This window comes from Arachis ipaensis, chromosome B2 (genome assembly GCF_059453495.1).
Source record: "Arachis ipaensis isolate K30076 ecotype BB chromosome B2, ASM5945349v1, whole genome shotgun sequence".
In the NCBI taxonomy this organism is placed as follows: Eukaryota; Viridiplantae; Streptophyta; class Magnoliopsida; order Fabales; family Fabaceae; genus Arachis; species Arachis ipaensis.
In genome coordinates this window covers 110,438,270-110,464,109 of record NC_142437.1, presented here as the reverse complement: position 1 = coordinate 110,464,109, position 25,840 = coordinate 110,438,270, and the positions used below count along the sequence as shown (strand labels likewise).

The window sequence follows — 25,840 nt, the reverse complement described above, 5'->3', positions numbered from 1 at the left end:
AGCCGAGAGGGCCTTGACAGTGAGAAAAAGAAAAAGGAGTGTGTGTGATTATTGGAGGTGGGTAGGTTAATGTGAGAGAGAAGAGGAAGGTTTTTATAGGTTTTAATTAGGTTTACTTAATTAGTTTTAAATTTTTTAAAATTTGAATTTAAAAAATTTAAAATTAATTATTAATAATTATAATTAATTGAGTTGTTCACTTTTTGGTTGGTTAGACACTTGGTTTCCTATATTTTTCCCATGTGTTATTATAAGTGTCCTCTAAATCAATGAATTGCATGATTTTTACTATATAGAAACTCAAATACAGTTAATTATTTTACATAAAATTAAAGTTGAGAATCGTTAAATGATTTGACAAATTTAATTAAATTATTATTTAATGATTCTCGACTATCTACACTTAAATTTTTACCTTTTTACGAAACGAAAATGTCTAAAAAACAATAAAAACCAACCCAAATTAATCAAAAAAATCTTATTTTATATTTATTAATTATTTTTAAAATAAAAATATAATAGTAAATATAATAAATATATAATTTTAGATATTATATATATATATATATATAATTTATACATATTAAATTAAATAAAATAATTTTATATTATTATCTCTTTAGCATTATTCTTTATGAAAAGAGTTTTGTCTAAAGCCAATTTTTTTTAGTCAATAATCATCCCATAAAAAGTGGATAAACAATTGTAACATAATGAGGGTTAAGAATTTGAGTTGTTATTATAAAAAAGTATTGGTTGGTTATTGATAAAAAAAAAATTCAATTTTTTTGAAGAACAAAATAACATTGAATAACAATGAATATCAATAAAAAATTGCAGTTACCCAAGAAGTCTCAAGACTTTATTATTACTATCATAATTATTAATCCATATTTTTTCTCTAAAATTTAATGTGTGCAATAATAACGAATAGGTGTATTTTATAGTAGTTATTATTATAGTAGATATAGCGGTTATAAAATTTTGATAACACTTAATTAAAAAATATAGTTAAAATTAAGTTCATATTTTTGTACTAGCTATTTAGTAATATTTTTTAGGGCAATGCTACGTAACCAAAATATTATAGATAATAAAATATTATAGATAATAAATAAAGGTATATGACTAATAGTATTTGTATTTATAAGAGAGTGTGAATCACTCTTTTAATTTAATTGACGCAATTAATTTCTTTATATCATTAATTATCTTTCCTTATTTAATTATACTAAAAGTTAATTCCAAATTTAATGTGAATCAAATTGCGAAAATTTCTCCTTCATTATTATTACATGTATTTATAATTGTGTAATTTTTTCTTCCAAATAAAAATTTCAAATTCTTATATTTTTAATTAAAAAAAAAACTCAAATCATCTCAACACATTTTATAAAAAATAAAATATTTTAAATTTGATCAATTTTTATTTATTGAAAATAAAAAATATCTAAAATTGTTGGTTCATGACCTGCAAAATAAAATAATAAATAATAATAAATTAGCACCAATTTATTGATTATGGATATTATATATATAAAATTATAAATATTATACGTATAAAAATATGGATGTTAAATTAGAGAATTTAACAACTTCTGGTATACAACTCATATTTTACATATAGGCTATTATAAAATAAAAAAATTAAAATTAAAAAATAAAATTTAAAAAATAATTATTAACTCGTCGTATTAAAATCAATAAATAAGTATACATATGAATAGTAAATAAAAAATATTAAAATTATGACCCTTTGGTGTACATGTAAGATAATTTGAAATATATAACAAGACATATAGTTTAAAATTTGGTAATATTAATTGTAAAAATTTGTTAATTATAAATATTATACGTATGAAATTATGAATGTTATGAGTATGAAATTATGGATGTTATTAATATAAAATTTTGGATGTTATGTGTATCTTACTTAATTATAGATGTTATGTGTATGAACTTGTGGATGTTATGAATAAATTTGTCAATTGAATAAATTAATTTAGGTATTTGACATTTTTCTTTTCAAATCTAATTATAGTAAAGTTTAAAAATATATGTGAATTAAAATAAATCATTTTCACTTTGAAAAACATGAAATAAATTTTTAAATTATCAAAGACGGTGATTTAAAAAATTATACATTAATTTAAATGTATAATGTCTTCAAAAATAAAATATTAAAATATTTTGAATCATGATTTATTAGTATATATGTAAAATAATTTGAACTACATAATAAAATATAGTTTAAATAATTGATGATAAATACCATAACGGACAAAGAATCAATTGCAATTATTTAATGTAATTGATATTATAATTACCGTTCTTAAATATAATTATTATTAATCTTTATTGTATTTTTATATATAAAAATCAAATTATAAAAAAGAATATTAAGTATTGATTACAATAGTACCTAATAAAAAGGGATATGATTTTCTAATTAATATCATTAATTAGCAGATTTGATAAAAATGGCAATAAATAGAATGAACGGTGATAAGTAAAATGATAAGAGAGTGAAGTAAAAAATAAAACTGTTATTAAATGATATAAATGAAGTAAAATATGAAAAGTTTTGACTATGGCTGAAAAATTTTGGTTACCAAACTTTTTCCTATTTTTTAAGCATGATCCTAATTTTAATTACGTTGTTTAATTACGTTGTCAAAATCTCATAACCATCGTAATAATAATCATCATAGGATTTACTTATTAAGTATGTAGTATTATAAATAATTTTTTCTATGAAAGGATCTTGAATTCAAGTCTTAACGCTGTATTTAGCAGCAAAAATTCAACGATCAAATCAAATTACATTTGTATATAATAAAATATATCGTATATATATAATACAATATTTGCACATAAAAGAGTATCATCATATATAGAGTCCATATATATGTTCCAACAGTTTGCAAAAATTTATTTTAAAAATATATACTAATAATTAATTGGAAAAGTCTAGGGCAGCAACTTATTAAATTCTGGCCAGTATGTAACCAACAAAAAAAAGTGAGTCATTGAATAAAATCTCACACCAATCTCACACCATTAAAACCATCATTGATGGCTATTTGATAGTTACAAATCACAAAAGTTGCTGCCCCAGCATTCCTCTAATTAATTAATTAACCAAACTACAAAAAAAACGTATTTTTCGACGCAAAAAATCGACGGCTATCTCTCCCGTCGATATTTTTCGACGGCTTGCTGTCGATATTTTAAAAAAAGATAATTAAAAATAAAATAATAAAATCGATTCTGGCCGTCGATTTTTTTAGAATGCATTAATCCATCTTAACTATCGTCATATTGTCGACGAACTAGAAGTTGAAATATTTTTTATTTTAAAATCAACGGATATGACATCTATTTTTATATTTAAAATATCGACAATGCTTTCGTCGATAAATTTAAACGATTTCAATTGCTTTCTAAAATCGAATAAATGGTGTAGATTTAATGTATAAAATAGACGCAATGGGGTTGCTTTTTTTCAAATTAAAATCGATAAATTTACCATCGATTTTTATTGTTAAAAACACAATCCACGTCCACTTCCCGCCCAAGTTCAGGAACAAAATTTTCCCCCAATTTTTCTCACCAACCTTCATTTTACCCCAAATTCACCAACCCTCATTCTCCGCTGCAGGCGTCACGGTTGCACCATCGTCACTCCATTTGCTCGCGCCACCGTCGTCGCGCTCCGTTGCTGCCATGCCGCTGTCGCTCCCCACATTTGCGCCATTGTCGCTTCTTTCTTCTGTTGCCGCCGTCGCTCCTCCTACTTTGATTTTTCTTCGCTCTCTCTCAATCGAGCTCACAAGAACCATTCAAGGCCTCGTCGAATTGCTCTCTTTGTGGAGCCTTCTCCTTTTGCGAGTCCCCTACCTTTTTGCTGTTATTGCTTCTTCATTATGTGGATCGTTTGAAATTGAAACCCTTTTTAGTTTGTTCTGTTCTAGAATTACAAAACATTGGGTTTTGGATTATTGCTATAGCTATTGAAATTGCTGTGTCGAGTGTTGACTTTGTGATTATTGGATGGCGTTTATCATTAGTCAAAAGTTATAAGTATAACAGTTAGTAAGCACAGGATCTTTTTAATAATTAATATTAGTTTATGGTTTTGTAAAGTAAGAGTAACCCTGGAAGAAACCTTTTTAAACTTTTTAATAAAGGACTATATAGTTTAGAGTACTATATAATCAAAATTTCAGCTGCTGTACAAATATGCATTTATATTTAGTTCACTCTTATATTATATTTAGTAATAATCATAGGACAAAAGTATTAAAACAGTTACTGAAGTAAAAATACAATAGAAAAAATTGGAAGATTGTATGTGGGGCCTGTGAAATATATCTAATATGAAAATCATGCTCTTCCCTCAAATCCAATGCTCTTCCAAGCATTCAAGTCTCAAATATGAAAATCATCTTAATAATGAAGGGTCGGTTCCTTTTTCATTTTTTGGTTTCAAAATTGATTTACTTAAATTATGATCAAGTGTTTAATTTTGAAGGGTTCACTTGAATTAAACAAACCATTTTTCTTAATTTATTTATTTATTTACTGCCCCTCTCATTTTGTTGTGGTTTTTAATTTTTAGAGGTAAAGGCTTATCTATAGTGATATTGGTTGAGAGATATAGCAATGGTACTGCTAAGAGGTTTTTACTCTTTACTTTTAAACTATTAAAGTTTTGTTCTTTGGCTTCTTCCTATTTTTTAATTTATGAACAAAACTTCACAGCTTATGGTAAGTACATTTTACATATTTGATTATTTTCCCCCTTGTTATGAGCAGATATGTGTTAGGTGATGATTCACAGTTGCAAACTATCCTTGTTGGGGAGGATAGGTCTACAACAAACAGGTTCCAAGATTTGCATTCTTTTGATGGAAGAATATCGTGGCTTCCACAGATAATCAAGGATTTTGTTCTACCAGCTGGCTTTCCTGGTGATTCATTTAACATAAATTTCATTTCTTATTTGTATATCATAAGCTATTGTTGCTCTTATTTTCCTATAAACCACTATATCAGCTGAAGTTAGTGGTTTTGATATCAACTTTTCAGATATTAAGCTTTAGGGAAGTAGGATAAGCATTGTGAATTGTGATTTTGACATGTTCACTTATATAATCTCATTCTTATATTCTTTTATAGTTTATACGGAGTGCTAGCTTCAAAACTTGATGGTACCGGTAGTTGTATAAATTTTTAATGATTTGAGACTTGTCTAATAGGCTAGTAGATATTTGCATAAGGGTAGAAAGCTGATGTTATAAACTTTAGTAGAAGCTTGTTGATATTTTACTCCAGTGATTAAGTGAAGTTGGTCATAGTGCAGGATCTGTTTCGGGTGATTACTTGAACTACATGTTGTTGCAGTTCCCTACCAATGTGACTGGATGGATCTTGTAACTATATGCAAATAAATTGCGGTATGGTATGAAACTATGAAATATGAATGTCACATTACTCAGTTTTTGGTAGATTGTATATGGGGCCAATCTTGTTATAGTTCAGAGTACTCTATAATCAAAATTTCAGCTGCTGTACAAATATGCATTTATACTTAGTTCACTCTTATACTATATTTAGTAATAATCATAGGACAAAAGTATTAGAACAGTTACTGAAATAAAAATACAATAGAAAAAATTGGTAGATTGTATGTGGGGCTGTGAAATATATTTTGTCTGCAGTTTTATATGTCAATTGACAAGGGCCTGTGAAATTTGTTTACTATCTTGGACAGTAATTAAATAAATATTTAGTTGCTTGGTAAGTTGCTTATAGAACCCTCTTTTTTATTTAAAGACAATCTTTACTATGATATTTGCTGTTCTGAAAATTTCTTAAGACCAAACAAGTAAGAAAAAACTCACAGCAATTCTAATGTGTTTGTTTACCTTATTTATTTCATTTATAATTTTTCGTATTGGAATATCTGAGTTTTGAAGGTCATGGTTCATCAATTATAATCCCTTGTCTATACCCTCTAGATGTATATATATATAAATGAGTATCATAAGTTATTGTCTTCTACCATTTGTACTAGAGAATCTTTCATGTTCTCAGAGGACTCTTGCATGAATTATATGTATTGTTTACTTGTCAATTGATTGGTGTATTAGTCTACTACTAGAAAGGACATGAGCAAACATTAGTTATTTACTAATTCTAAAATTCTAAGTTTGCTAATTCTGAATGGTGTGCTAGTCTTATTCCTTAGTTTAGTCAAATATCTTGAGTTTCATTAAACATTTCATGCTTTGAGTGAACTTTTTTCCTTAAAAGAGTTGTATATTTTGTTTTTGTTTGTACTAGGGCAAGCAACCATAAATTAAAGTATTTGTTTAATCTCTTTATTTGAAGATATTGAATTCAAAGCTTATGCCTCTGTTCTAATAAATTGCGTAGTACATGGCTTTAAGTCTTCATCAATTTTATTTAATATATAATTTATCTATGATCATTATTGTATAATTTATCTTTGTAAATATATAATTTTAATATGTTTTGGTCGTTGTTATTGTAGGCAAACAACGTTGATGAGACAGAGATTTATGTCTTGGGAGGCAGAAGTGGTGAGATAAGTGTTTTGTTTTCCAGAAACTTCGTAGAGGCACATTCAAATCTGCAGGGTTCAACAAGCAAAAACATCACAAATTTTATTGTACAAGAACCAATAACGGTAGCAGCAATAACCCATGTTACACCTGCCAATAATGTTTCAACCACTGATCTTCCAGGTTATTATTTATACTTGTAGAATATATAATATAATAATGTGTAACATCATTTTCTTTAAAAAAATAAAAAAGAAACTTGTTGTATATAGCTCAATTTTATTCAATACCAATTGTTATATATAATGATTCCTTCTTCTTCTTTTATTTTTTTATTTATTTTTTATTAACAGTTTCTAAATGGCAAAGTTCGGCTGCTATTGCAACAATGGTTACTGGAGAGCAATCTTTGGACGCTGCTAGCGCTCTGAGACTGGTACATATTATGTAACCATTATTATTTTATATTTAATACCTTGCTTTTTTTCATTTGGCAGAAAAAAAATCCAACATATTTTGCTATATATAAGCATAATTTCTATTACTAATTAGTGATTATAGCGTTTTTCTATTATATTATTTGGGTTTATTATTATTATTATTAGTATCTACTTTAAATTAAAATAGACAAAAAAAATATATAGACAAAGAATTTGTCGATATTTAAATAATAAAATCGACGGCAACTGTGTCAATTTTATTGGATCAAATATTGACGTCATGGTTGTTAATTTTAGTATGCATATTATAGACAAAAATCGACGGAAACTGTATCGGTTTTATTGGATCAAATATCGACGGCTGCTTTGTCGATTTTAATAAGCATATTATCGACGAAAATGTTGTCAATTTTATTGAATCAAATATCGACGGCTGCTTTGTCGATTTTAGTAAGCATATTATTGACGAAAATGTTGTCAATTTTATTAAATCAAATATCGACAAAAATGGCGTCGATTTTATATAATAATATCGACAGCGATGTTGTCGATTTTAGTAAGAATGTAAAATCTCAAACTCATATTATAAACAGAAAAACTGTCGATTTTATTAAATTATTATCGACGGCTGGGCAAGCCATCAATTTTATTAGCATTTTAGAAAAACGACAAGTTTAATAGTGACCACCTCCGCTGTCAATTTTGCTGTTGATTTGGCCCCCTCCCCCTTCCAAAAAAAATACTCATTTCAATGATCTTCTATGATATTTTAAAAAAAAAAAACATTATTCTTTGTACATCCACATACACCATAAACCTTAAACTCCAAAATTTCGAACGTTAAAAAAATTATGAAATTAAAAATACAAAATTGTTATCCCTTGCTTCAAAAAGTTTAATTAAATAAATATTTGCAAACTTTAACGTATAAGCTTTAAAGAGTAAATAATTTATCATTTTCTTTAGTGAATTGTACATAATAATTGTGAAAATCTAACACATTTTCCTTCGATCTTATCTTGTTACACTCTAACGCACACAAATAAAAAGATATAACTTAATTAAAAATATTGTTAATGTTTACGTTATTCACTTTATTAGTTATTTATATCAAATTTAAAAATAAAATAACATTAAATTTATTTAAAAATTTTTAAAATTTAAATAGAACGTTTAAAATCTTAAAGACTAATTAAATTAAGATTTAATTCAAATATTAAAAATTAAAATAATATTTTATTTTTTTATTTTAATCTAGAATAAAAATCAAAGTTTCCAGACTTGCGCTAAAACACAGCATGAAAATCTTTTCTTTACGTACAAAGATATATTTATTTTAAATTATTTTTAACGTATATTTTGCATTATATATAACATATAATTTTTACGAGTTATTAATTTTTAATATACACCTAAAATAATTGTAATGACAAACTAACCGCTAATTGGTTAAATACACGTTTTATATGAATGGAATGATGCACATTATTATGTACTTAGAGGACAGTTCAAATAAGAAGTAATAACATGTTTAGAACACATTAAGGCAACAATAGAAAACTAAATATGACATGCATTATTATTTCTACAAACCTAGCTACTATATGAAGAACATGAACATCATAAAAACTAACATATTTATATAAATAATTGAATTTTTAACCTTATTAATTAGCATCCCCCTTCCATAATAATAAATTAATAATGATCTTTTTAAAAGCTAAATAAAGAAAATTTAGAGCTCACTTCCTATACAGCCGTGCAAGACAGACAAAACATAGCGACAGAAAAAAAAAAAGGTAATTTACGTTTGAATTCTTTTTTTTTTTTAACTATCTCCTTGTCTATATTTTTTTTAATCGGATGAAATATGGTGATAGTATAAACTATATTGTTACCGTCAGAATTACAAGAAAGAAAAATGAGCAAAGGAGAGTTATGAAATTTAGTACACAAACAAAGTGATGACTACTATATTCATGAAGAAGTTAGGGCAATTAGTGTAAGTACTAGGTTGAGATTCTTTGTGTTATTTTTCATTGGTTTAAATTTTAATTTTAAAATTATGTTCAAAGTCTATTCAATTATGCTCTAACTCGTAATTGTTTATGTTTGCTTATTTATATCCGTAGGCATAGTTATCAAATCCGGCTCGACTGAAAACCCGGTCACTCGGTCACCTGATCGGATCGAGCCACTTGTTAAACCGAATGTGTATTGTATCCGGTCAAACCCGGTTCAATCCGACGGATTTTCATGAAACCCGGTGACCCGGCCGGTTAATATAACCCGGTCCGGGTCAAGTTTATTATTTTTTTTCTTCCTTAAAACCTGAAACGGCGTCGTTTCGAAACCCCCAATCTTCCCTTTTAATAAAACCCTAATGGCCAAAGCTGAGACTGAGTGGAACCCCCCCAAACCCAGCCAGCCTCGTCTCTGTGCTCTCTCCCTCACTCATTGGCTCACAACCTCACCCTTACACTCGTCGCTCTCTTGTCCCTTCCATCGCCTCGACAGTCGTCACTCTCAACCTCTCACAACCTCAGTTCGTCGCTCTCTCAGTCTCTCACCTCGTCCCCTCACCTTGGTCGTCGTCGCGGTCCCGTGCCCCTGCGTTCGGTTCGTTAGCGGCAGAAGCAGACGGAACCAATCAAGCAGCAGCAGCTCCCTCGGGTGGTGGTCGTCGTCATTTTGTGTCGCGCCAGTCGCGGTGTCAGAATCCGTCAATCAAGTGAGCTCCCTTCAAGTTCAAGTTTTCTACTCTGTTCTTTCACTAGAATTGTTGTTGAATCAGGTAGTTGTTGCTGTTGTATTTAGTTTTAGAGTTGTTGAACTGGAGAGAATTTGAGTTAGAAACTTATAATTGTTATTCAGTCTGGTTAATGTTATTGTTGTATTTGGTTTTAGAGTTGTTGAACTTGAGGAAGTTTGAGTTTGAACTTGAAAAAATTTGAGTTAGGAACTTAGAATTGTTATTGAATCTGGTTAATGTTGCTGTTGTATTTGATTTTGGAGTTGTTGAACTTGAGAAAATTTGAGTTAGGAACTTAGAAGTGTTATTGAATTTGGTTGATGTTGCTGTTGTATTTGGTTTTAAAGTTGTTGAACTAGAGAAAATTTGAGTTAGAATTGTTATTGAATTTAGTTAATATTTAGAGTTTAAAGTTGTTGCTGAACCTGGGATAATCTTTTTGTTACTGGATAAGTGGATAACAGAGTTGAATACTTTGCTGGATAACCTAAGATAATCTTTTTGTTTAAGTGGATAATAGTGTTGAATACTTTGCTGGATAACCTAAGATAATTTTTTAATTGCTGGATAATGTTTGAGACTTTGAGTTGAATACTTGCTGGATAATTTTTTTGTTGCTGGATAATATTTTGAGTTGAATACTTGAATTTTGTTGCTGCATAACGTTTGAATTGAATACTTTGGTGGTTGCTGCTGTGTTGTTTAAAAACTCACTTAGGTAAATTTTTTGTTGCTAAAATTCTTGTATTATTTTTGCTAGAATTTTAAAAATGTCTTCATCTCAAACACTATGAGGAACACCACAATTTCAAGAACAAGCATCATCAACAACTCCTGATCTTATCACTAAAAGAGTTTACAATAATTGAGGGAAGACTGATCTTGCTTGGGGTCACTCCTTCGACTTGATTTATCGATTGTGTTCTTCATTCATCCTTGTTGATTTAAATTGAGAACATATTTTGTATTTTGTACTATAGACTACTTTATTATCTTTTTTTAGATCTTTAGTTATGTTCAAAAATTGATATTAGATCATTAATGTTTGTAAAGACTTGCATTTTAAGTTTTAAGATATTATTTTAATTTTATTTATATAATTTTATATTTTTTAATTATGACCGGGTTAACTGGGTGAATTAGTGACCCACCGGTTGAACCAGTGACCCGGTGACCCAGTCATATGACCGGGTTGATTACTGGTTCGGTTCTGATAACTATGTCCGTAGGAAAGAATTGTGGAAATTGAATAACAAGATGAGTCCTCTAAAGAGTTGTCTTAAAGTGATTTTCTTGCTCAAACTCTAGGAAGAGAGCACTCGAGTAGAGTGAATGTGTGGCGTGAGTTTCGAACTGACTCCTAGTCAACTCTTCGGTCTGAATTCGCATCAGCTGGCGATGGAGTTCAAATAGAGGAGACCCAAAGGGTGTCGCTTGAACTACAGGCAGAGGTGGCAGCCAAAAAGTTGAATTGAAAAGGAAAGCAGTAGAGGATGAAATAGCAGCAGAGAAGAAAAAGAGACATGCAATGAAAAGTACTCTGGTATCTAATTCAACGGTAAGGTGAGGAGTTGCCACTAAACATCGTTGCAGGGGTGAATTCCTTGGAGTAGCGTACAATAAATATTAAGATTGGATGTTATTTTATATATTTTTTTTAAAGTTGACTATGCAACTATTAACAAGAGATATACTTTATTCATATTTTTATAAATATATTAATTTGTTTTACTATTATATCTTCATTACAAGAAATTCGTTGGATGTCGTCGGATTTATCGACGGATTTACCAAAAAATTCATCGATAATATGTTTATCATCGGAATAAATCCGACGGTATAAACCTCGTCGGTAATTATTTACCGGCAGATATTAACTTTTAATTGGCGAAATTTTAGAGCTTGTTACTGTCGGATTGATTTTTCGGTAAATCTGACAGTAATCTTAAATTTTATTTTTAAAAAAAATTATTTAAAAATTCAATTTATAATTTTAAATGTTCAAATTCAATAATTTTTAAACTAATATAATTTAAAATTTTATAATTTTTCATAATAATTTATCTATAATTTTTTGTTATAAGTTCACAAATAAGTTCACACATCAAAGTTTAAGAATAAAGAAGAAAAATAATAAATACTCGTGTATGGAAAAAAGTAGCACTATAAAAATATACTCTAAATCCAGAAAAGATGAACTTACATAAGATTCAATATGAAAAACAAGATACCTCGTGATGGCTAAGTAAATTACATAGTTGAAACTCTCTAGACAATAAAATATTAAAAAGAAAAATTAATTATACAAATAGTATATCTATTTAAGATTCTAAGTAATCCACTAACTTGCATATGTATGACTCTCAAATGGTATATCTATTTAAGTTTATAAAATTTCAGCAACTTACAAACCTACTTAGAGGTTTAGCATCATAAACTTACTATCTGCAGGCGCATTTTCTGGAATAGTACACTGTACACCTTCAATTGCAAACTATAAACATAATTAACATACAAACTATAAATATAATCAACACACAAACTATAATTAAACAAACAAATCAAAGTTCATATATTCAAATGAGTAAATTGTAACAAACTTAGTAAAATTAACAACAATCAACAAATAAAATTAATTCAGAAAATAATTAACTCAGATAACAATAAACTCAGAAAATTAACAACAATCAACAATAAGCCAATAATTAACTTAAAAAATTAACAAGCTAAAATTAACTCAAAAAATTAACAATAATCAACACTAATTAACTCAGACAACAATAAACTCATAAAAATTAACAATCATCCAAAACACCATCAACTCAAAACAAACCCTAAATTACACCCTACCTAACCTAACGTTATTTAATTTCTAAATTACACTAAATTAATACAACAAACCCTAATCAGATCACACACTTTATTACAAAATTTAATCAATAATTTAATAAAATACCTAACAAAATCTTAAACAAAAAAATATGAAAAAATACAAAAAATATAAGAAAATTATCTCGGATGGTGGCTGCAGAATGGTGGAAGTATGATGGTGACAAGAGGCAGAAGTGAAACCTACAGTGGTGGAGCTAGAGTTGATTAACATAACAAACAACCAAAAGAAAAAATGGACAATAATCTTACCTTGACGCGGTAGACCTCAGTCGCAGTGAGAAGGACAATGTGACGACCTCCGATCAATGGCAAGGAACACCAACAGTGGCAACACGGTGGAGGCTTTCCATAGAGACTCCAACAGCAGCGACAATGATGTGCTGATCTACAACGACAACGTGGCTTACCAATGGTGACGGCAACTCCAGGTAGTGGCAGCGCACCCTTCTTTAATAGACCAGAGGGAGAGAGACGAAACAGAGAGACGAGAGAGAAGAGAAGAGAGAGAGAAAGTTTGCAGAAGTGAGGGAGAAGGGTTTTGCATTTGAATTTTATCCCAAATTTATCGTCGGATTTACCGGCAAAAAAATCCGACGGCAAGGTGTTCATTGTTGCCTAAACGACGCATTTTACTAAATCTTGTTACCGTCGAAATTATCCGATAAAAAATTCGACAGTAAATTCAGCACTAATAAAATTAAATTTTGTGCCTCTATTTACCGACTGATTTAGTGGCAGAATTTTAAATCCGACAGTAACTTATTTGAGAGACGAATTTTCACTCGTAATTGTCAAAAAATCTGTCGCTAAATCCGTCGGTAACATCCGTCGCTATATTCAACGGCATTCAACGTATTTTTTTGTAGTGTTTCATTATTTTCGCCGTCAATTTAGATTTTTTAGATGAAAAATAATAAGATCTGTAAAATTAAAAAAATCCAAAAAGTGCCATAAAAATATCTAGAATATTAAAAAATATAATCGTAGCGGTTATAAACTGTTGAAAATAAGTTTAAAAAATTATATAGTTGCAATTGCGGCGGATAGTTGTCGCTGCAAAAAATTTGGAAAAAATTAAAAAGGGGTTCAGATTGTGGCTTTGTGACCGTTGAAAAATATGAGATCATGTTGGTTCTGTATTGCAGCAAACTGCCACAATAATATCCGACGCAAAATATAGAATTAGCGACAGTTATATCAACAGTTGCTAAAAATTGTCAAAAAACTAATGCTCGCGCGACAAACCAGATCGGTTCATGAACCGTTGGATTTCCCATATGTTTTGTTGTGCGGATTGACTATTTACAATTTAGTCAGTTTTACATATTTTAATAGCTTGTTCTTTTATATAGTATGATTTTATTGATGAGGATTAGTTCATTTTCAATGAGCAATCTATGAATCACTTAAACGAATAATATTATGTAAAAAAAAATCTCAATACTATTAAAATTTGTTATTTTTTATCATTATTATTAGTTATTAATTTAATTTTTTTAGTCTAGTAATTATTTATAGAATTAAACTACTTTTACAAAAAGGTTGTAGGGGACAAAGTCTCCGTCAGCTAAGAAGAGCAGGGTCTCCATAAATATAAAAAAATCAAATCATAAGATTTTTAGTTATTATTTTCATGTGAAAGAATTTAATTTTTTATTAATAATTAATTTTAAATTCGTTCTCTAAAATTTGAAAAAATTTAACTTGTATACTTTTATATTTGATTAGGTGTTAAGTCTGTTGCACAAATAGAAATAATTAATTTTTATGCTTGCTATTTAAAAATAACATTTTTCTCTCAATGTATATAAAAATATAATTAGATATTAGCATAAAAAATTTATATTATAGTTATAAAATTAACTCAATTTTTTTTTAAAACAATTGAATCTTAATTGATTCTAACTTTTAATCACAACATTAATTTTCTCTCTAAATTATCTGTAATAAATATTTGAAGGAATAGAAGTGAAAATATAGATTAAAAAGATAAGTAATAAAATTTAAAACTAGATAAAAAAATATGCATATAATAATAATACTATTTTTTATTTGAATTATATTATATTGTTAATTTTATTTTTGTAGAACAGAAAGGTAGAGAAAAATAGAGAATGAGAGAAAAGGGAGAGAAAGATAAAGAAGAAGAATGAGAGAGAGAATTTGTTAATTTTAAAAGGAAAAATTTTAATTGTAATGAAAAATTATCTAGTGACATATTTTAATTTGTCAAATTACTAATATAAAATATAAATTATAAATTATATATAAAGTGGGAAGGTTAGAATAGAGAAATAAAAAAAGGGAGAGAGATATAAGAGAATGTAAAAAGGGAGTTTACTAATTTTGGAGGGAAATATTTCCTCTCAATTTTAATAAGAGTGTCATGTGACATGTTCTTGTATGGTTTGATTTTGGTATAGCTCGTACTCCAATGACTACCTTCTAGCTCCCAGTTGAGATGAATTATACCTGGGTATCAAGAAAACAAGAAGAATGAACATCTAAAAAAGACACTTCAATGCTCAAGTTAGTGTGTGAATAATGAGTTATATTTAATGAATAATTCTTATATCAATCTCTTACCCTTTTTCCTTTCTATACTTACCCCTTTTATAATTGGAGTAAGTTCAATAACTGTTTTATCTTTTCAAATTACATTGATAGCAATTAAAAGCATTTTAGAGCATTTTGATACGATATTAATATTGATGGCCGATCTATAACATATAGAGCCGAGTTGTAGTATGTAACTGATTTATAGTGGATATATTATGACACATTTTGATTATTAAAGTAGTTAGTAATATATAATATATAAATATAACTATATTTTAATTTTAATATTTTAATTTTAATTTAATTTAAATGCAATTAGAGAATATCATGTTGCATATTTTTATTGTTGAATTTATAATTAGTCATCGATAATGATATATGAGAGATAGATTGGGAGAAGGAATGAGAGAGATAAAAAAAGGGAGAGATGATGGGAAAACTCTTTAATTTTGGAAGAAAATATTTGATTTCAATTGTAATGAAGGAGTGACAGAGTTAATACTCAAAATGGCCGCTGAAATTGACCTCCAACTCAATTTAGCCATTTAATTTTCAATTGACCCAAATTGTATCTTGAAATTTCAAGGTGTAACTCAAGTTGACCCCTCCGTCTATTTCTGTCACCAGAAAGATGACGTGGCATGATTAAATGATGACGTTTTGCTGTTCACACCTAAACGACGTCATTTTAGTTCCTTCGTTACACAAACAGACCACTTTCTTCTTCTTAATTTGATCAGTAACCCCCTGCTCTCTCTCTCTCTCTCTCTCTCTCTCTCTCTCTCTCTCTCTCTCTCTCTCTCTCTCTCTCTCTCTCTCTCTCTCTCTCTCTCTCTCTCTCATCCATTCACCATCACCGCCCCTTTCACCGGATCCACCACATCGTGTGCTCACGAATTGCGTCTCGCCTCTCTCTTCGTCTCGCCTCCCGCTCACTCTCTCACATGGTTACACTCACAAATCTGCTATCGCCCACCGCATGATTGCTTTCATGTCATCGTCTCCTCTGCGTCTCGTCCCGGCTCCTGTGCATTTCTGGCACTACGTCATCGCCTCCGTCCGTGGCTCGCCTTTATTGTGTTGTCGTGTCTCCTTGCTCCTGTGCCACTGTGTGTTTTTCATCGTCGTCGTCGTGTACTCATCCGGCGGGGCTCGCATCGCTGCTCGCGTTGCTGCTATCTTCCACTCACCAGTCTTTGTATCACCGTGCTTAGTCTCTCTCTTTTCCTCCTACGTTCTACCTTCACATTATAAGGTAAGCTTTTTAAGTTTTTTTTTTTTAGTTTTAGTTATTAAATTATAACGTGTTGATTTGTTACTATTTTTATATGATTACGGTGTTGAATCGTTGCTTTTATATGATTATGGTGAATTGAGTTTTGTTCTTTTTAAAAGGATTTGTTTTTTTTTTCCAGATTTTTTAGTTTCCTTCTCAAACAACATAAAAACAAATATTAAGAAGGAAGAGGAAAAAGAATAGTCAATTGAGGGAGGGAGAGAGAGAGAGATTTATCGGTCAAATTGAGGAGGAAGAAGAAGGGGATTCAATTGACAATTTGTGTAATGAAAAAACAGTAAAACGACGTAGTTTAAGTGCAATGCAAACAGTAAAACGACGTCGTTTAATCGTGTCATGTCATTTTTTTTGTGACGAAAATAAACGAAGAGACCAACTTAAACCACTCCTTAAAATTTCATAATATATATAATTTGAATCAATTAAAAATTAAAAAATTAAATTAAACTGAAAATCAAATTTTAGATACCATTTTATATATTAATTCGAAAATAAGATATGTCATATTCTAATTATAAAATTAATAATATATAATAAATTCAACGATATACTTTTAGTTTACATTTTTAATAACCATTGATGACTATATGTCTATCATCACATGCCAATATATGTAGTTGCCTTGTTAACAACCGGGCGAGGAAAATTAAAAAAAAAAAAGAAAAAAGAAAAAAAAAGGAAGGGTCATAAATATAGTTTGTTTGGCATCATCAATGTGCTTAAACTTCAGACCGAGTCAATTACTCTCAAGAGTTTCTCTTACGGTGAAGTGAATGAAAGGGAGAAAAGAAAAAAGCTCATATATATAATTTGCTTGGCATCATTAGATGTGCTTAAACTTTATATGGGTCAATAACTCTGTGTGTTTCTTTTACCGTGGAGGAATTGAAAGGGAGCAAACGAAGTGGAAAATGTAGTGCTAGTGTAGATATATTAGATGACACTAAGTTGGGATTTAGGATATATATTAGACTTTTTAGGAGATGTATTGACAGAATAAAATGTCACCTAATCAAATCCCAAAGAAAAAAAAGGTCTTGAGACCATTTAACAGAATTTCTTTTTATATTGTCAAAACAATTAAAATTAATCCTAACAAACAAATAAAGTATATGTCTATTTTTTCATATATAAATTGAAGTTTAGTAATTCCAACACTTGTTAGCTAGCGCATGATATAAGTATACTGTTGGACTCAATAATCATATAGATGTTGAATTAAAAACCTCTCACTAAATACAAAAGATCTTTAGCCACTAAAAAAAGATTATTAATTAATAATTTAATATTTTTTTTACATAAAAATCAGTTCTATTTTAAATTATTATCAAGTTATATAATAATATTGCATCTTTTTTTAACCCGCAGGTAAGGTCGAGTACCCGCAAATTAAGAATAGATAGGGTTATTATTGACTCTGAATCCTATCCTATCATACCCTATCTATTGCCACCTATACTAAAAAGTAATATGATTGGCGACTTTTAAAAATACAAAGATAAATAGAATCTGCTGAGAACGAATTTGTTGGAGATGAATTGTCAATTTTTTTTAATTTTCAAAAAGTGAATTCTCCTACAAAAAATTATCTTTTAATTTTTAAAAAGTAATTTTATCGATACGTTAAATTGTGTTTTTTATATTTTAAATTTTTGAAAATGTGAATTCATTGATGATAAATTATTTTTTTTATTTTAACATTTTAAAAGGGTGAATTGTCTTTTCTATTATTTTTTAATTTATAAAAATACAATACGCCAAAGACGAATTTTAAATATCGTATCTTAGTAAATAACGGTATTATACTATTATTTTTCTAAAAATTACCGAACCCAAAACTATATACAAGTAGCTGTTGACCATTTAATATAGTTTTCGACCATTTAATAGAAATAAGTGTATTAATCCGTACCATGCACGTGATAAGATTGAAATTATAATTTTAAATTATTTTGTTAAGATTAATTTAAATTATAATAATTTGATTAATAAAAATATACTATGTTATGTATTATTTATTTTTTTCTTAATCTAGTGTTAAATATATTAACTCTAAAATAATTATTAATTGGTTTTAGTAATCTACTTTTTTCAATAAATCAAACATATATACTCAATGTGACCATAAATAACTTAATAATACTTAGACCCACCAACAAATTTTTATATGTTGTTTTACTGTTAAGTAAGAACATATCAAAATTAACTCAAAATAAATAATAAATTATTAAAAAATTTTAATGCACAAAATTCTCTAATAAACAATAAATAATTTAAATCTACTAAAAAATAACTCAACACTTTTTTTTTATGCCTGCAAAACATATACCTAAAATAATATTATATCAATGTTAGTATATAGTTTTACAATCATCGACCGTATTTACTATACATAACTCCTTTTTAAAAGTTATTCTACACACGTATGCAGTCGGAAAATAAATTATTGGACTTTATTTTAATTTTCTAAATTATTATAATTATGCATTATTCATTAAATGCTAATTGTAATAAAAATACTGTGATACCCAATTATCTTATTTTAATTTCACACTACAATATTAAAATAATGTCATACCCAATTATCTTATTTTAATTTATTTCTTAAATTTATATATCATAAAAATTAAATCAAATAATTAATATACATAATTTTAAATTGTGTGACACTTAAATATCTATTTGTAAGGCCCACATCGGTTGGGGAGGGAAACGAAGCATGCCTTATAAGGGTGTGGATACCTCTCCCTAGCATGACGCGTTTTGACGAGTGAGTGTGGGGGGCTTTGGCCATCATCCCTATCGTCAAAGGCAAAACCGTGAGGCCTTGTGTGCCAAAGCGGACAATATCGTGCTAGCGGGTGGTCTGGACTGTTACAGATGGTATCAGAGCCAGAACCCGGATCGATGTGCCAGCGAGGGCGCTGGGCTCCCTTAGGGGAACGAAGCATGCCTTATAAGGGTGTGGATACCTCTCCCTAGCATGACGCGTTTTGACGAGTGAGTGTGGGGGGCTTTGGCCATCATCCCTATCGTCAAAGGCAAAACCGTGAGGCCTTGTGTGCCAAAGCGGACAATATCGTGCTAGCGGGTGGTCTGGACTGTTACACTATTCAAATCAATTAGTTGATATAATTAATTCATCATGATGAATTGTCTTTAATGAGTTAAACAAAATAAAGCAGAAGCATGCTATGTTGATTCTATCATTAAAGGTAAATATTCGATTTTTATATAATAGAATAGATATAGAATAGATAATATAATAGACGGCGAGAAAGAAAAAGATAAACATTTTAGATCCTAAGTTGTTTCATTTTGATGTTGCAATGTGGGTATCACATTATTTTACTTATTCTACCATATGGACCCTTTTGTAACTTTATTTCAGTATCAATGAAATTTCACTACCTTTGAGTACTAAATTAAAATTCAAAATGAAATTAAAAAAAAAAGTAAAGAGTATAAAATTATTGATTGAAAAACACTCTAAATAATAAAAAAGCCAAATTAACTTTAATATTAAATTCATTAATACGATTTTAATTTTATATAATAGTTAGATAATAGATTAGTAAAAGCAAAGGGAAGAATGGCTTTAATCAGTATTTGATAAAATATTCATTTAGAATAATTAAAAAATATAAAATTATGATATTATTAAAAATAATACATTTTTATGTTAAAAAAATTATATTTAAATAAAATATTTATAAAATATAAAATTTAGAGTAACATAACTTCATGAACATTAATCATTAATCAATTATGAACTAACATAAAATTATAATATAATTTATTTATGAAAAAATAATCAATAATTAATATTAATAAATATAAAAATCATCCAAATACTTTGATTAAAAGTATGAGTGGTTAATTATTATTCATTATTAATAATATTTTGTTCATAACAAAAATTGAAAATATAATTATTCAAATTTAGATTTTAGAAAAATAAACGTATAAGTAACAAATGATCTATTTTATCATGTATATTATAAATTAATAAATTAAACTAACTGATATAATAAATTATATGATATTTAAAAATAAAATAAAATAAATAAAAAATAAAAAGAAATAGAAGAATAGAAGACTACAATAAAATAAATTGAATGTGAGTTTTTTTTTTTTTACAAATTTTATATCACATCCGCTTCAATAATAATAAATAAAAATACATTAACTTAATATCTAAGAGAAAATGATGAGATAAAATCATAACATAATTCTAAAATAAAAGCTTAAATTAAATCATAATATCATTGCACAACACAAATTGAAAGTAATTTCACACTACAATATACCACACAAATAGGTAAATGACTTAAGTTTAATTACAGATTTTTTATTTATTTATGCATACATGATAACACCATGGTCTATAAATGCTTAATGGATAACATATCATATATTGCTCTGAATGATGAGCACGGGAGTTGAAGAGTGTATACTGATTTGTGTCCATGATAGTTTGTTGTAAAAACTACCCAATGAAAGAGTAATTGGTAAATGAATGATATTTTCTTCTAGCATATATGGTCTTTTATAATGGTAAAACAAAAATAGAAGGAATAAAATTTTGTATTTTTATATTAGAAATAGAATTTGATATTTATCCTAATAAAATTAAATAAATAATTAGTTATATTTAAATAAATAAAATAAATTAAATAAAAATATTTTTAAGAATTAATCAAATCAATTAGTCAATACAAATAATTAATATAATTAATTTTATTTGATTTATTGAATTCAAAAAATAAATTAGAAAATAATTGATTGAATTAATTAGTTGATATAATTAATTTATTATAATTGATTGGATTTAATGAATTAAAAAAAATAAATAGGAAACATAGGAGACAATAATTTTTTTAACTAAATTAACATGTATTTATTGTATTTAATCAGTATAAGTAATAAATCATCTATGTTATTATGTACCTTATAAATTAATGAATTAAAATAATTGATATAAATTATAATAAATCATGCGATATTTAAATACCTAATCAAATCAATTAGTTGATATAATTAATTTACTGTAATAAATTGTATTCAATGAGTTATAAAAAATAAATTAAGAAACACGCTAAGAAGTATGCCACGCCCATCATGAAGTGCAGAAATTCAATTTTTATATAATAAAAATATACATTCTTATATATGTTATAGAAATATGATTTGATTCCATTAACTTGCATTGCTTTTTTTTTTTTTAACTTGCTACCTATATTCAGCATGGAATTTTAATTTTTCTAAAATAAATTTAGAAGAGGGAATAGTATTTTCATTTTAGAGAGAAAATAAATTCATGAAGAATTGACACCTCGCTTTCATTAGTTGATAATGTATTAAATATTAATTTTATATAATTATAATAAATATATTTTCCTAAATTAGTATAATCATATATTATTCATTAAATGGTAATTGTAATATAAATATAATAAAGATATTTTTTCTAAAATAAATTTAGAAGAGAGAATAGTGCTTTCATTTTAGAAGAAAAATGAATTTATGAAAAATTGACACCTCACTTCAATTAGTTAGGGAAAAATACAATTTTAGTATATTAAGTAAAAGTATATTATTATTATTATTATTATTACTATTATTATTATTATTATTATTATTATTATTAAAATGATTAAAAATATTTTTGATTGATAATTGATAAGTAATTTAACAATGTATTAAATATGGATTTTATATAATTATAATAAAGATATTTTTCTAAATTAGTATAATTATGCATTATTCATTAAATGCATTCATTTTGGAGGAAAAATGAATTCAGGAGGAATTCACACCTCACTCTCATTAGTTGAGAAAAAACTCAATTTTAATATATTAAGTAGATTATATAAATAAAAATCTTTGCTAAATATATATAAAAGAGGAGATATATAATTATATATAATATAATTGTTATATATGTAACAGATATAAATTGTTATAATTATAGAGACTTACTATAATTATATTAAATTTAATTATGAATGTAAATAAATAAAAGTGATAATAATTAATATTATTTTTTTTCTTTGTTTACATTTAATATTTACCGTAAATATAAAAAATATTAAGAAAAAAAAGTAGATACTGACTTTATTTTATTTTATTTTACGTCATGAATTTTTTTACTAAAATTAATAGAGGAAAAAAAAATCTTTATGATTATATATCAATCTCAATCACAATAAATAAGATGAATCGGTTGAGCAACTAACAAATTTAATGGGTAAATGTTATTTTCCATTTATGAAAAAAATGAGATAACATGCATGCGTATATTAATATAGGAAGAATATATACTCACAACTTTAAAATTTTCAAAAATATTTGATTGTATTATCCTTCAAGCCAAAAAATTCATCCTTTATTTTTATTAAATATTTATATTAATTCAATTAGATGAGTGTTTTAATAAAAGAAAAAATGATTATTATTATTATTATTAAATAATAACGATAATTATCGTTATTAATATTAAATTGGTTATTTATATATATATTTATTGTTGCTTCTACAATCATGTAATAATATTTCCTTTCATTTGTTAATTAATTAAACTTGGTTATTTATATTAAATATATTTAATAATTACTAAAAATTAATCATATAATTATCATTATTAATAACTAATTATTAATAACCAATTTATATTTCTCTAAAATATAATTTTCTATCTTTTTTATTATTATTATTATTATTATTATTATTATTATTATATAGGTCACCATTAAGATAATAACTTGTCACTAATAAAATTTTAGGATAATGAATAAAAAATAGAATTATATCAATATAATTAAAATCAATATAATTAAAATAGTTAAAAATATTTCTGATTGATAATTAGGTTAATAATGCATTAATTATTAATTTTATATAATTATAATAGAGATATTTTTTAAATTAGTATAATTATGAATTATTCATTAAATACTAAGTATAATATTGTTATATAATTATAATTAAGATAATTTTTTGAAATAAATTTAAAAGAGATTAGTATAATTATAATAAAGAGATTATCTTAAATTAGTATAATTATGTATCATGCATTCATTAAATACTAATTATAATATAATTATATCAATTAAAGATCATTTTTAAAAATAAATTTAAAAGAGAGAAATAGTGCAATCATTTTGGAGGGAAAATGAATTCACGAGAAAATGACACCTCACTATCATAAGTTGGGGAAAAATATAGTTTTAGTATATTAAGGAGATTGATATAAATTATAATAAATTATATAACATTTAAAAAGAAAATAAAATGAATAAGAAGAAAATAAAAATAAATAGAATAGATAGAAGACTACAATAAAATAAATTGAATGTGAGAATTTTTTTGGTACATTTCATATCACATCCGTTTCAATAATAATAATAAATAAAAATACGTCAACTTGATATCTAAGAAAAAATGATGAGATAAAATCATAATACAGTTCTAAAGTAAAAGTTTAAATTAGAACATAATATCATTACACAACACATATTGAAAGTAATTTCACACTACAATATACCACAAACAGGTAAATGACTTAAATTTAAATACGAAATATTTTTTTATTTATGCATACATGATAACACCATGGTCTATAAATACTTCATAGATAACATATCTTATATAGCTCTGAATGATGAGCACGAAAGTTGGAGAGTGTGGTAGTTTGTGTCCACGATAGTTGCCTTCTTGCAACGACGCCTAATAGGAAGAAAAAGAATTGTTGTAAAAGCTATCAAATGAAAGAGTAATTGGTAAACGAATGATATTTTCTTCTAACATACATGGTTTTTTATAGTGGTAAAATAAAAATGAAAGGAATTAAATTTTATATTTTTATATTAGGAATAGAATTTGATATTTATCCTAATAAAATTATTATTATTATCAATATAAATGGGTTAACAACTTGCCACTAATAAAATTATTGGATAATGATGAATAAGAATTAGAAGGATATAAATATAATTAAAATGAATATAATTAAAATGTTTAAAAATATTTTCGATTGATAATTAGTTTAATAATGTATTAAATATTGATTTTATATAATTATAATAAAAATATTTTCCTAAATTAGTATAATTATACATTATTCATTAAAATAATTAAAAATATTTTTGATTAATAATTGATAAATAGTTTAATAATGCATTAAATATTAATTTTATATAATTATAATAAAGATATTTTCCTAAATTAGTATAATTATGCATTATTCATTAAATGCATTCATTTTGGAAGAAAAATGAGTTCACAAAAAAGTGACATCTCACTTTCATTAGTCGAAAGAAAACCCTATTTTAATATATTAAATAAATATTGCTCATAGAATTAATGCTCATCGATCGGTGCATGTTACCTAATAGTTTTGGCCATTTAATATGTCTCTCAAATTTATTTGAAGAATTTTCAACATATAAAGGTTGGTCCTAAAATTATTACAATATTCATAAGTGGTCCTAAAATTATTATAATAGTTTGAGAAAAGGACAAATTAGTCCCTGACCTTTTAACCCGCGGACATTTTCGTTCATGACCATTGGAATATACTTTTAAGTCCCTGACGTCCCTAAAAATTAGACGGATCAGTCCCTCCGTCCATAAGCCACACTCAGACCTGACGGAAAAGGCTGACCTGGCTACCTCTCTGCTTACCTGGCTTAACGGCGTTCCCATGTGACACATTAGTGGGATGGAGCTTTTGAAAATGGGACACATAAGTCCCTGTCACTCAAAACGACGTCGTTTTGTGTGCTGCCCTAATCTTCAAATTCGTTTGGATTGTTCGTTTATGATGGTGGCTGGTTGTTCGTTTATGATGATCACAGTGTGTTACGGTGCTACAGACCCAAATGATCTCAAAATTCTGAATGATTTCAGAAAAGGATTGCAAAATCCCGAGCTTCTCAAATGGCCAGAGAATGGAGTAGGTGACCCATGTGGCAATCCTCCATGGCCTTATGTGTATTGCAATGGTGACAGGGTGACACAGATTCAGTCAAAGAATCTTGGTCTCAAAGATTCACTCCCTCAGAATTTGAACCAGCTCACAGAACTCCATAATTTGGGTTTCCAAAGGAACAACCTCAGCGGGGTTTTACCAAGTTTCAATGGATTGTCCAAATTGGAATATACTTTCTTGGATTACAATGAATTTGACACAATCCCTTTTGATTTCTTCAAAGGACTCACAACATAAGGATCTTGTCTTTGGAAATGAATCCTTCTTTGAATGCAACCACAGGGTGGTCTTTTCCTTTGGACAGAATCATTGCAATTA

General features: G+C 27.0%; 1 protein-coding gene across 3 annotated transcripts; it reads left to right on the top strand.

The window, feature by feature from the left end:
- The first annotated feature begins 3,593 nt into the window (after nucleotides 1-3,593).
- LOC107628475 (uncharacterized) lies at nucleotides 3,594-9,603 on the top strand. 3 transcript variants are annotated; one of them, XM_021116203.2, is made up of 6 exons: nucleotides 3,594-4,681; nucleotides 4,819-4,973; nucleotides 5,366-5,464; nucleotides 6,560-6,773; nucleotides 6,944-7,026; nucleotides 9,163-9,603. In XM_021116203.2, exons 3-6 carry the CDS (start codon nucleotides 5,444-5,446, stop codon nucleotides 9,166-9,168), a joined length of 324 nt encoding a protein of 107 aa, XP_020971862.2. In that variant the 5' UTR covers nucleotides 3,594-4,681; nucleotides 4,819-4,973; nucleotides 5,366-5,443; the 3' UTR covers nucleotides 9,169-9,603. The 3 variants fall into 3 exon arrangements, 1 of the variants encoding a protein (XP_020971862.2); XR_001617808.3 differs by lacking the exon at nucleotides 9,163-9,603 and having other exon boundaries at nucleotides 5,366-5,459; nucleotides 6,944-7,149; XR_015905286.1 differs by lacking the exon at nucleotides 9,163-9,603 and having other exon boundaries at nucleotides 5,361-5,459; nucleotides 6,944-7,149.
- Nucleotides 9,604-25,840: the final 16,237 nt, after the last annotated feature.